General features: G+C 36.5%; 1 protein-coding gene across 4 annotated transcripts; it reads right to left on the bottom strand.

The window, feature by feature from the left end:
- Positions 1 to 1,520: 1,520 nt before the first annotated feature.
- ISL1 (ISL LIM homeobox 1) lies at positions 1,521 to 12,010 on the bottom strand. Of its 4 annotated transcripts, none has more exons than XM_072136301.1 (6): positions 11,798 to 12,010; positions 10,791 to 10,980; positions 8,396 to 8,658; positions 4,962 to 5,245; positions 3,071 to 3,238; positions 1,521 to 2,774 (listed from the first exon to the last, which is right to left on the bottom strand). In XM_072136301.1, the coding sequence occupies exons 1-6, from the start codon at positions 11,823 to 11,825 to the stop codon at positions 2,658 to 2,660; spliced, it is 1,050 nt and encodes a 349-aa protein (XP_071992402.1). In that variant the 5' UTR covers positions 11,826 to 12,010; the 3' UTR covers positions 1,521 to 2,657. The 4 variants fall into 4 exon arrangements, with proteins under 4 accessions (XP_071992402.1, XP_071992382.1, XP_071992392.1 ...); XM_072136281.1 differs by having other exon boundaries at positions 1,521 to 2,789; positions 11,798 to 12,008; XM_072136291.1 differs by having other exon boundaries at positions 4,962 to 5,248; positions 11,798 to 12,006.
- Positions 12,011 to 12,392: the final 382 nt, after the last annotated feature.

The raw sequence follows: 12,392 nt of genomic DNA on the forward strand, positions 1-12,392 counted from the left end.
TCATATCTATATCTCTCATGACCATCTATGTATCTCTCATATCCATCTATCTTCCTACCTCCCTAGCCATTTCATATCTTATTATCACTCAGTTAGTTTTGTATATTTGTTGAAATATAGTGAGAAATTAGAATTTAGGATGAACATTCCTTAGCTCTTATTTGCTGCACTAATCACATGACAAGATAATATTATAAGTGACAATATGATTCACATTTGTTTGTGATTTTATCTTCAAGACATTTCTACAAACGATCGGTCTCCAGATATTGCAAAAACTACAAGTCATTTCTTGCCCTAAAAACACACAAGACTGAAACTCTGACAACAGCAACCGGGACAGGAGAAGGTGGGGATATAATGGATGGAGGAACAAAACCAGAACCGCAGCAAAACCGGACCCTACAGCCACAGGAGATATACTGGAACCGTAACTAGCGGAGAACTGAGAGCACACACTGTACCGACTACACCTGACTCTGCTGTGAGCAGTAACCGCCTTGTGGTCTATGGGAAGAGCAAGAACAAACAGCAGCTCAATGGCAGATCCATCCAAAGTTTACAGGAATAACATCCATATACAGAAGATCTGCTGAGGGATGCATTGTTCTTCCGCAATATGTACACAGCAAGATGCATTGACTGGTAGATAAAACCATAGACAATAGATAGACAGACAAATACATGCAACTATTATACTTTTAAATAGGAAAAATTGGCAAAATATTTATGAATATACAGAACACCAGCTTCTATATGTCCATTTATCTTTTTAGATTTATATACTATCGTTTTATTTATCCATCTATATAACTATCTATCTATATAGGTTTTAATCAGATAGTAAAAAATAGAAAAATATAAATAGATACTGCACATAGATAGACAGATGTAGTGATAGATAGATAGATAATCTAACCACCTGTCTTTCAATGTCTAGCTGCCCTCCTTGATTAGATACATAGGTACTGCACATAGATGATATATAGTGATTGATAGATAGACATTATATTTCTTAATTGGTAAACATGACTATATTATGGACACGTTTTATCATTGAAAGTGGGAATATCTGTTTATATAACTACTATCTTTCTGTTTATCTATCTATTTATGTCTATCTAACTACCATCTAAAGTATCTATCTGTATAATTATATAAGTACCTTACATGGAAAACATAAATAAATAAAATGTATCTACCAACCCATCTATCTATCTTCTAAAGAATCTACCTATCTATCTAATGTCTATACAATGTATCTATACTATCTAGCTCTCTATCTAGCTACCATCTGTATATTTATACATCCACTTTATATGGATACATAAATAAATAAAAATAGATGATATAGACATTTAGAACATCAAAAAGATAAAATCTAAAACCTCAGCCTATCAAGGACTGATCAGACATGTGACCACCCACTAGCAGGACCACTTCTTGTAGGGTCACCACCATTGAACACACCCTGTAACATGACATGATCTACACGTGGCCAATTTATTTTCCACCATCTTAAATAGGAAGAGACAGTAACAAACACACAAGACAACATGTAATTCAGAGAGACCACCATAAAAACGGGATTTTCTTGGTTTTTTTTTTTCTTTTGTTTTACTTCAGCAAACAAAAAAATATATTCAAATAACATGAAAAGTGGCAAAGTCTTTCGACAATAAATAATAAATTACTTTATAATTTCTGCAATGCAATAATAGCAAACAAAAAAAAATATTCCCTTTCTCATCGTTTCCAGAGAGAGAACAGTCGTTTGGAACCAATAATAATAATATTAATAATAATAATAATAACTATACACATCTTTGGGGATTGGGGGGGGGGGAAATAAGTTCTTGTCTCTTTAAGAATCACACACAATCCAGAGAGGCCTGTGGCAGAATAGAGGTATACCTTGTTGTTGCTGCAATGTTTCCAAGAGTTGGATGTTGGAAAAAAAAAAAAAAATAGAAAAATAAAAATAAATGAATAATATTAAAAAGGCAGGTAAAAAAATTAAAGCAATGTTTTTGTTGTATTTTTTGGACTTCTTATGAGGAGGGGTGATCTCAGAAACAGTTACATGCTATGTGAGGCCTGGATACAGCTCCTCTGGTTATAGTCAGTTGAGAACATTGCAACCCAATGGCTCCATGTATAATCCTCCATGATGATCCCTCATTGTCCATGGTCTGCAGCATCATCCTCCACTGGAGCTCCTGTTTGGCAAGGCAAATAATGAAGTGATGTTCCACCGATAAGCAGCACCATTAAGATCTTCTCTGCTATGTCTCCACCTTGGTCTACTGTTGTGAGATGTATAGGACTACCTCCTATGTAGTCGTATGTAGTCGGAGATCCACAGATATAAATCCTCTACGCCTTGGTCCTGGGACTGGTGTTGGTAATGCTCCTTAACGACCATATTTGGATACTGTTCAATCCTAGTAAGATCCCATGATTGTCTTCACAGTGTTGCTACCATGCCATCTTCACAAGATGGTCTCTTTGCATCAGATGGACTATCCTGGGTGCTCTGGTGCATCAAGCTGGGTCGTCAAATACTTTTATTTTTTTGAAGTCCAAGCCAATATATGTCCCTTTTTTGGTAATACAAAAAGAAGGGTTGGGTTGGGAGACCATAGAGTTCATTCTCCTCATGCCTCGATGGGACTTGCTACCATGCTGTTAGGGGTATCTGGGAGCTGAGAGGACATGGAGGCCACTTCACTTCCAGTAGAATTGGAACCTGGACCACCTTCTGAAAAATTAACCTGTGAGAAACAGGTCTTCAATTAGAAGCAGGACAAAAGAAAGAGAGTGTCAAAGGCATTGCCACAGCAAACAAAGAAGCATAATACTAATATAGAAGTCATCTACAGAACAGTCATTATATATTCATTATCAGATCTGTAACTATAGGTATATGTTGGGCTAAAACATAAACAATATACAATAAAATGCAAACGAAATGCTTTATAAGAACCAAATTGCACATTGATAATTATTTTGATAATTGAAATAATGCTATAGAATACAGTACAATATCACTAATATATATTATACATACCAGTTGCTGGAAGGCTGGCTGATCGATGTCACTCTGCAGGGCAAAGTCACTGAGGACCTTCCATGGGGGCTGGTAACTTTGCACTTCTACTGGGTTGGCTTGTAATCCACCATCGTGTCTTTCGGGACTGGAAGCCACCATAGGGGTCCCTGTCATCCCTTGAATATTCTGTAATGACAGGACAATGCATTGTAATTAGTGCACAGTCATAGCAATAAAACAATAGGGAACGTCTGGCAGACTGTTATATGCATCAAAGAACAACAACCTCAATGACCAAGACCTAACAACCCCCTGATGTCATGTATATAGTTTAGTCTACTGTATACACTGCATAGCCACAAATACAGAGCTGTAACTGCAACCTGCATACATATAGATAATGTACATCATCATACATCATGGGACAGAAACCTCAATGACCAGGACCCAACAACCCTCTGATGTCATGTATATAGCCTACTGTATATACTGCATAACCACACATACAGAGCTGTAACCTGCATACATATAGATATAGATTATATACATTATCATGCATCACAGGGCAACAACCCCCTGATGTCATGTATAGAGTACTATATACCCACACATACAGAGTCATAACTGCAACCTAGATATAGATGATGTACAATACCATGCTTCATAGGGCATCAGCAAGACATACTAACCCTTCCTATGTCATATATAGCCCATACTGTATAATGAGAAACAGCATGGTCAACTGCAACCTACATATAGATAATGTACAATACAATGCATTGCAGAGCACCAGCAGGACTTCGTTACCCTTCATATTCCATATCTGGCCCATATAATAGTCTACATACTGTATAATAAGAAATACAATGCTGCAACTTCAACCTACATATAGATAATGTACAATATCATACATTATAGAGCAGCAATCTCCATGACCAGGTCCTAATAACCCCCTAATGCCATGTATATAGTTTATATTCTGTAGCTGCAACCTGCATACATATAGATGTACAATACATTACAATGCATCAAGAGCACAAGCAGAACCTACCAACCCTCCCTATGACATGTGTAGTATACACATACATATAATATACAATATCATGCATTTAGTCTAATCTACATCTAAAAAGCAATCAGTACATGACTGTACAATATAATTCCTCTATATACTAAAACTCCATACAATATAATCATATCCAATGTATATAATATAATCATATACCAAGATACTGTGCCATGTATAAGGTAATCTTAATTATACATTGCACTACAGGCTCAAAGATACATGTAAAGTATGAAAAACACAACCATTAACACAATCTACCTATACATCTATCCCAATACAATACTTATAAATCATATTCCTATAATGTTACCATATGACCCTATACACACAACGCTATGCAGTGTAATGTTAGATATGTGACCCCCCCCCCCTGAAATAATAAAATGCTTCCCCATACAACCGAGACCATATAATATAGTCTAATGTTATACAATGTATTATTCATCCTACAACACGAAATACCATTCAGCACTATCCTGCCTCCTTACTAGAGGATAGTGGTACCTATACATTATAGAAATGTGACATGTCAGTCTCAACATCATCATCCTAGTAATATTACCCAATTAAGATTGTAACACATATATAACATTTATGATATAGAGTTCAGATTGGTTTAATACAAAGAACCTTGTGCATCTATAAAACTCTTATAACCAATTATTTGTATCATTGCTAATACAGAACTAGTATAAAACCTTCCATATGGTGAAAATGACTATTTTTTTGCATTGTACTTAGAAATATTACAATTGCAGCAGGGATGCATGCACTCCTGTGTTACACACTGTAAAGAGCACCCCCTGTGGGTGAGGTCGGGTAGCACTGGCCATCACTTACCGTTTTGTCGTTGGGTTGCTGTTGCTGGAGCTGTTTCATCATGATACTTCTTTTCTTGTCTTTACATCTTTTATTTTGGAACCAGACCCTGATAACCCTGGGGCTGAGCCCAGTCATCTCCACTAACTGTTCCTTCATGAGGGCATCAGGCCTGGGGTTGGCAGCATAGCAGGTTCTCAAGGTGTGAAGCTGTTTCTCATTGAGGACTGTCCGGACCCTGGTGGTCTTCTCTGGCTGCTTGTGGACATGGGGTCTGAGGGCTGGCTGCCGGGCAGAAATGGGCTCTGCTGTAAAATCAATGAATTGCTCTTAAGTAAACTCCCCAAAATAAAAATCCCTCTTACTGATATTATTTTCATGCATTTCGCCTTCTTAACCCCATCTCAACATCAGACACCAATCACAGCCTATTCTATGGCTAAAAATAAAACATGTGACATAGAAAGATGAAAACAAAAGAACAACATGTAACAATGTATCTAGAGTCCAAATATTATATAAATGTGGAATAAACGTGTCACCATATAACTTTCTATAATGTATCCATAATAAAAGTAAAATAATATACAAATGTGGATAATACTAAAATGTAGCCATTTTAGATACTACAATGCATCTATAGTAGAAAAAAACCCTTTATATAGATATGGAATATAGTAAAATGTTGTAAAAACACAGTATAATGTATTTATAGTACAAATACTATATAAAGGGGACTATACAAAAAAAAAATCAACCATGTTACATACTACAATGTATCTATCATAAGCAAAACTTGATATAGATATGGAATATACTAAAATGTTGTCAAAACACAGTATTATGCATCTATAGTACAACATAATACTATATAAAAGTAGATTATACTAAAATATAGCCAATTTAACCTACTGGAATATATGCCAATCAAATATACTAGAAAGTATCTATATAAAATAGACCAGACTATCAGAATAAAACATGTAGCAATGTGTTAGTATGGGATTTTTCAGCATACGAATACACAATACTGCACAGTGTAGCTATAGGTAACATATGCAATATGCCATATACAACAAAGTGGAGGATATAGAGTGTAAAACATGTAACTTCACCAAATACAACGTGTAATAATGCTTTAGTGTGGGATTTTAGGCATACTAGCACACAATATCCAGTGTAGCTATAAGTAACATAGTACACCATTGTAATATACAAAATACTAGAATAATAGTAATGAAATAAGACTATTTCCTCATACTAGATACAGCAATTAGTGTAATAGAGTGTAACCATTTCAATAAATTTAATACGTATGACTTGTAGCCAAATACAACTTGTCACAATGTATTAGTATGGAATTATAGTGATACGAACATAAAACACCCAATGTAGTGATAGAGAGGGCAACCATTTCACTAGATTCAATATAAAAAAACTTATAACAATGTCTCCATTTACAGCAAATGCAAAAGTTATGAATCGTTGGGAAATAAAACAATCGTGTAGAGATTGGCAATAAACTACTATTGTATTGATGTATAGAACAATGTAATAATAGAAGATTTATAAATATGTAGTTCAAAATATCAACATGCAACAATGTCCAGACCTTTTCTATATAGAGACAAGAAGGAATATTTGATATATGTTCTATGTGATTTGGGTGAAGGTGCCCTGCCCCCCCCCCCCCTCCCTATAGTTATCCCCTGTGTAATTATTGACCATGGCTCTACATACTTTCACAAAACCTTTGCTATTGTTGAATAAATAGGACAGCAGCAGTAAGTGTGTTGCCCTGGCAGGCTGTGCTGCTATCAGAGGTGCTATTCACAGGACTGCTACAAGCTGATAGAAAGTACAATAACAATAGGCAAACACTGGTTCTGCTTAAATATTGTGTTAGCCTGATAAGGTCCAACAATAAAGTGCAGCACATGGGGAGTCAGCCACATTAGAAGGTGCACAGTGTTTGCTAGAGATACGGGCAGATACTACAAGTGACTTTCAGCTCTGTACAGCAGTGCTATATGTGTGACATTCAGGTCTGTACAGCAGTGCTATATGTGTGGCTTAGTGGCACGCAGGTAGGACATAGGCCTGGGGGCCCTGTCTCTCCCCCTTTGAGGTATTTAGTTGATTTGGTTAAATGTATCCAATCTCCCTTCAATTAGTCAGAAATGGACTGGAAAATTTCCTTTCAGATCATAACAAGCAGTTTATCCAAACTCTGCTATGTGATCCCTGCGCTGGAGTGTGGAGGGGAGGAAGGGGCACCCAGGAGGCAAAGCCGGCACCCCAATCCCTAGAAGAAGGAGCCTGAACCATCACTGGAGCTGCTGCAATTACTGGAGATTAGATTGTTGACAGTTTACAATTACAGTCTAAGTATCTGCATTCATTCCTCGAGTCTATCCTGATCTACCACTGCTGGGGGAGGGGGAGGGGATCCCACCCCTAAATATAACCCGACCCTACAGAGGGGAACATCAGGGCTGCTGTGTGATCTGTATGAGGAGGGGATAGAATGTGTTCTAAAGCGATTATTATAGAAAGAAAACAGATGCACCTAAATACATTGTGATGAAATTAATTTGTATGAAAATGAGATGAAAAAGATTCATAGATATTATTTTGGATGGAAAAATAGGCCGATCGAAAATCTATAGATTATTATTTTTCTATATCCAACTATTTATCCATTACTAAATTATTTATCTATGAATTATGTATTTTTCTATAGATTATATCTTCATCTGTGATCTATACATATCCCCATAACTTACCTATTCATCGATAAAGGATCTTTCTATTTGTGCATCTTTGAAATATCTAGCAATCCCATCGTTAGTTGTATCGATACATTCATTATCTGTCTATCTACCTCGCATCTATATATCGATGATTTATCTATTTTTCGATACATAAATGAGCCATATACTTATGATTTATCTATCCATCTGTTTATTAGCCATCTAGGCATCTTGCATCTATGTATCTATAAATTCTCTATTTTTCTATACATGTTGCTATAAATTAGACATTTATCTATGAATGATCTATCCATTGTTCCATCTATAAATTATCTTTCCAGGTCATCTATGTTTTTAATGAATTATCAACTTTTCTATTCATTTTTCTATAAATCATCAATGCATTATTCCATTTATTCATCCTCTATCTAGGCTTCTATGAATTGTCTATTTTTCTATAGTTTGTTTCAAAAATTAGCCATATATCTATGATTTATCGATCCATTTTCCATCTGTTAAAAATCTATCTTCTCTATTCTTCCATGTATGAATTATCTAGCTACCTTGTATCTATGCATCTATGATTTTTTTTTCTATACAGTTTTCTATAAATAAGCCATTTTTTCCATCTATGCATAATCTTTGCAGCCATCGTATCTGTGTATCTCCCCGCAGCCCCCGATAGTCCTGGGTGGTCGGTACCTGCCATCTGTAGGGGTCTGGCCGCAGGGTGCATGGGGCTCAGGGGGTCGCTAGCCCCCAGGCTGGCCCGCTCCACTACATCATGGTCCGCCCGGCAGAACAGTCCATCCTCCCGCAGAGCGAACTCGTCCCCGGGGATGAGCTGGCGGCTGCAGGCCACACAGCGGAAACACTCGATGTGATAGACCCGGGAGCGGGCGCGCATCACGAAGTCATTCTTACTGAAGCCCAGCGAGCACTTGGCGCACTTGATGCCATACAACCTGCGGGCACAGAACGGGCATCAGTCACAGATACACAGCATGCCCTGCACATAGGTGGAACTACTACAGGTGTGCATAGATCTGCTCATTATTTCATACATACACGTGTGTGCACATATCCTACTATACACACCACTCATGGGCACATATTGTTCTATACCATCTATATACATGTGTGCATATTGTACTGTAATAATATGTATATATACATGTGTGCACATATTGTTCTATACTATCTATATACATGTGTGCATATTATACTGTAATATATATACATACACACATATGTGTGCACATATTGTACTATACCATCTATATACATGTGTGCATATTGTACTGTAATATGTATATATACGCGCATATTGTACTATACCATCTATATACATGTGTACATATATAAACTTAATATTCCATCTATATACATGTGCACATATTGTACTGTAATATAATATATATATATATATATATATATATATACACACACACACACACACATTGTACTATACCATTTTTATATATATGAACACACATTACACTTGTTGTAATATATAGAGTATATATACCCTTTACATGTGTGGACATATAATACAGAATAAAACATTATATATGAGAGAGAATATGTACTATACTGTACATGTATACACACACATGTACGTGTGTGTACATATAAAATTATATATCCAAACACACACATATACATATAGTATAGTTCGTATTATGTGCATACACATGTATATAGATATGATAGTTAATATAAGTTTACACACAAATATATATGTGTACAAGATGGTAACTATACCATCTATAAATGTGAACTCACATCATGCCACTCCATCTATATACATATGTACACAGAAAACAGCAAATATATATATAATTGTTATTATATACATTTGTACACAAATACAGTATACTAAATGTACTTAATATTCATGTGTACACACACACATTATAATTATATATATTTGCATTAAAACAGGATTACATATTGCACTGTACAGACATATTGGTAATATAGCGTTAAAAATAAATTAAAATATAATTATAAATTCACCCCCCTCCTGCTCTCATTCAGTACAATATGTAACTGTTCCCAGCATCAGGGTATAACTTCTCCATAGTAAAGAAGCGGAGGATAGTTTATTTATTCAGCCCATTACAGAATGTCATCTATGTATATTTATATGTAAAAATTGATTTGTGTGTTTACATTATGAATTTATATTTATATAATATTTATACGATACAAACTCTCTATGTACCAGAATCTACACATGGAGTGTACATACATCTACACCGAATGTTCCCCACATAGAAATGCACTAGATATTATAGATGTAACATTATAATGTTAGGTAACAATAAGACTATCGGATATTGTTTAGTTTATGTTTGCAATCGAAATGACATATTTCCCATCCTTGGTTAACTCAACCATTTTACAAAAACATGAAATATTCTAAAAAGAACTTCCTTTTCCACTCTGCACCCTGCCATGTGTCCTCATTGAGGATTTCTTTATGATGTTGTATCTGTTCTTGTTGGAGAACAATGTAAAACAAAGGCTGATCCTGAGGTCAAAGAGAGAAGGGGGCTACACACAGGATCAATGCTAGAGCCAAAGTGGATCCTGGGTGTCTGCTGTGTCACTTTATCAGTTTGCAGATTTTAATGTGAGGAAGGAAGCAGTTTCCCCCCCATTATCTAAATATCCCAATTGTTTGCGAGCAGATGATGAGCAATTTGATCTGTTTCTGTCTAATTCATCAGCTCAGATAAGATAAGAGATAAGAGAGCAGGGAGGGAGGTGGTGACCCTGCACACATCTACAGCATTGAGATATATATTATATATACGGTCCATCTATTATATGTAAACAGAAGTTTTCCATATTATGAAATAAATTATATAAATAATAACTCGTTTATTAATAGCTGATTTTTCCGAATAAATTTTTACAATTTTGAAGGTGCCTAATTTGAGATATATATATATATATTATATAATTTTGCTTTTTATACGATAAGATATAATGCAATGTGTACACTACATTACTAGTAACACTACTACACTAGTAACATACAAGGCACAACCACAATGTTTTGTAAGTTTGTATCTAGTTTTGGACTTACCTGATATAGTCCCTTTTACAGTAAGTCTTTCCATCCCTAACAAAGCAAGTACAAGTCTCATCCAGGTACTGGTTGCACTCCGCACACTTGAGGCAGGCTGCATGCCACTCCAGGTCCGGGGACACCCGCAGGATATACTGGTCGTGGATCTGATTGCCGCAGCCAACACACAGGGAGATCAGGCGTTTTTCTGCAATTAAATACAATATCAATCAATTGAAGTTCAATGAGCTACACTTCATGCGGATAACAAAAATAAAGCTAAAAAAATGTATTGTGATAAAAATTGAGATAAGGATGAGATGAAAGGATTCTTCTGTTAATATGATAAAAATGCATTAAAAAATAAAAAGTAAAAAAAAACCTGAATGAATTATGACATAATAAGAACTAAGCTATTTTATATAATATTAAATACAATAGTCAGTGGGTGACAACCATGCCAGTGACCCAGTGTACATAGTGACACCAGGGTTGTCATATAGTCTATAAACATAGTACACACACATTATTTATATATGTATATTGTTTTTCTCTCGAGGTGAGATGATATCCCCTGTGCACTGCTGATGGACACAACACAGAATTACTACACAGTATTCACACACATATAGTATGTACACACACATGCAACATGTATACTATACAAACTAGTGCTTTGAATGTGATCAATGGTTACAATTTGTCTAATATATATATATATATATATATATATTAGTCAGATAGACATAGTTTACACTATACACACATACACCATAACCAATGTACACACATTATAAACACTTGTATGGCTACAACTTGATACATATATGTGTCAGACACACATAGTATACACACGTTATACACAATGTATACACACACATACACACAATGTACACACTACTGCTATAGATCAATGGCTACAACTTGCCATAAGGAATGGTGCAAATCCCTGGTGCTGGCTCCATGGACTGGACCCAGAGGTGGGGGCCAGTGACAGGCTGAGTAATAACAGAAGGTGTCCTTACTTTTTGGAGGGTCTCCCATGTCTCCCATGTCTGTGAGAGGGTGCAGGGTCCACAGTGTGATGGTGAGTGAGGGGGGTGCTGGGTGCAGGAGCCCAGGCTGCACTGCTGCTTGTGCTGCTGCTGGAGTCAGTGCTGATCACACACTCTCTTCCTTATCTCTTACTCAAACTTCTCTGCTCCAACTCAGCTCAATCTCCATTGGTGTGACGCAGGGCGAGGCGACGTCAGCTGTGCCCCCGGCTGATTGGCTGAGCCATGCACCCAGCAGCTGGCCTTATTATCACATTACAAGTCCTGGAGTCCAGCACTAGCCCTGCCTCATCTGTGCACTGGGCCTCACAGGGTTAACCCCCAGTCACTCTCATGCAGGGATATATCCCAGAGCCTCCCCATAGACAGCAGGCCATGCACATTGTTTTGGTCTTTTTTTTTTTTTTGTTTTGGAAAGCAACTGGTGCATGGCATTGGAAGGGTTAACTCACACACATTATAATACATGACATGCGGGTGCTGCAGGGGAGGGGGTGCTGCACTGCAACTATTGGATCAAAGATGTATATAACATGCAGAGAATCACACACTGCAACCTGGAAAA

Source organism: Engystomops pustulosus, chromosome 1 (genome assembly GCF_040894005.1).
Source record: "Engystomops pustulosus chromosome 1, aEngPut4.maternal, whole genome shotgun sequence".
Taxonomy (NCBI): Eukaryota; Metazoa; Chordata; class Amphibia; order Anura; family Leptodactylidae; genus Engystomops; species Engystomops pustulosus.

Bases quoted from the DNA above. Each gene is read 5' to 3' on its own strand.
- ISL1 (XM_072136273.1), bottom strand. From the start codon at position 11,825: ATGGGAGACATGGGAGACCCTCCAAAAA. The intron at 10,981-11,797 runs GTAAGGACACCT...ATTTAATTGCAG, and splicing joins CATGGGAGACCCTCCAAAAA to AAAAACGCCTGATCTCCCTG. The intron at 8,659-10,790 runs GTAAGTCCAAAA...CTGTGCCCGCAG, and splicing joins TGTAAAAGGGACTATATCAG to GTTGTATGGCATCAAGTGCG.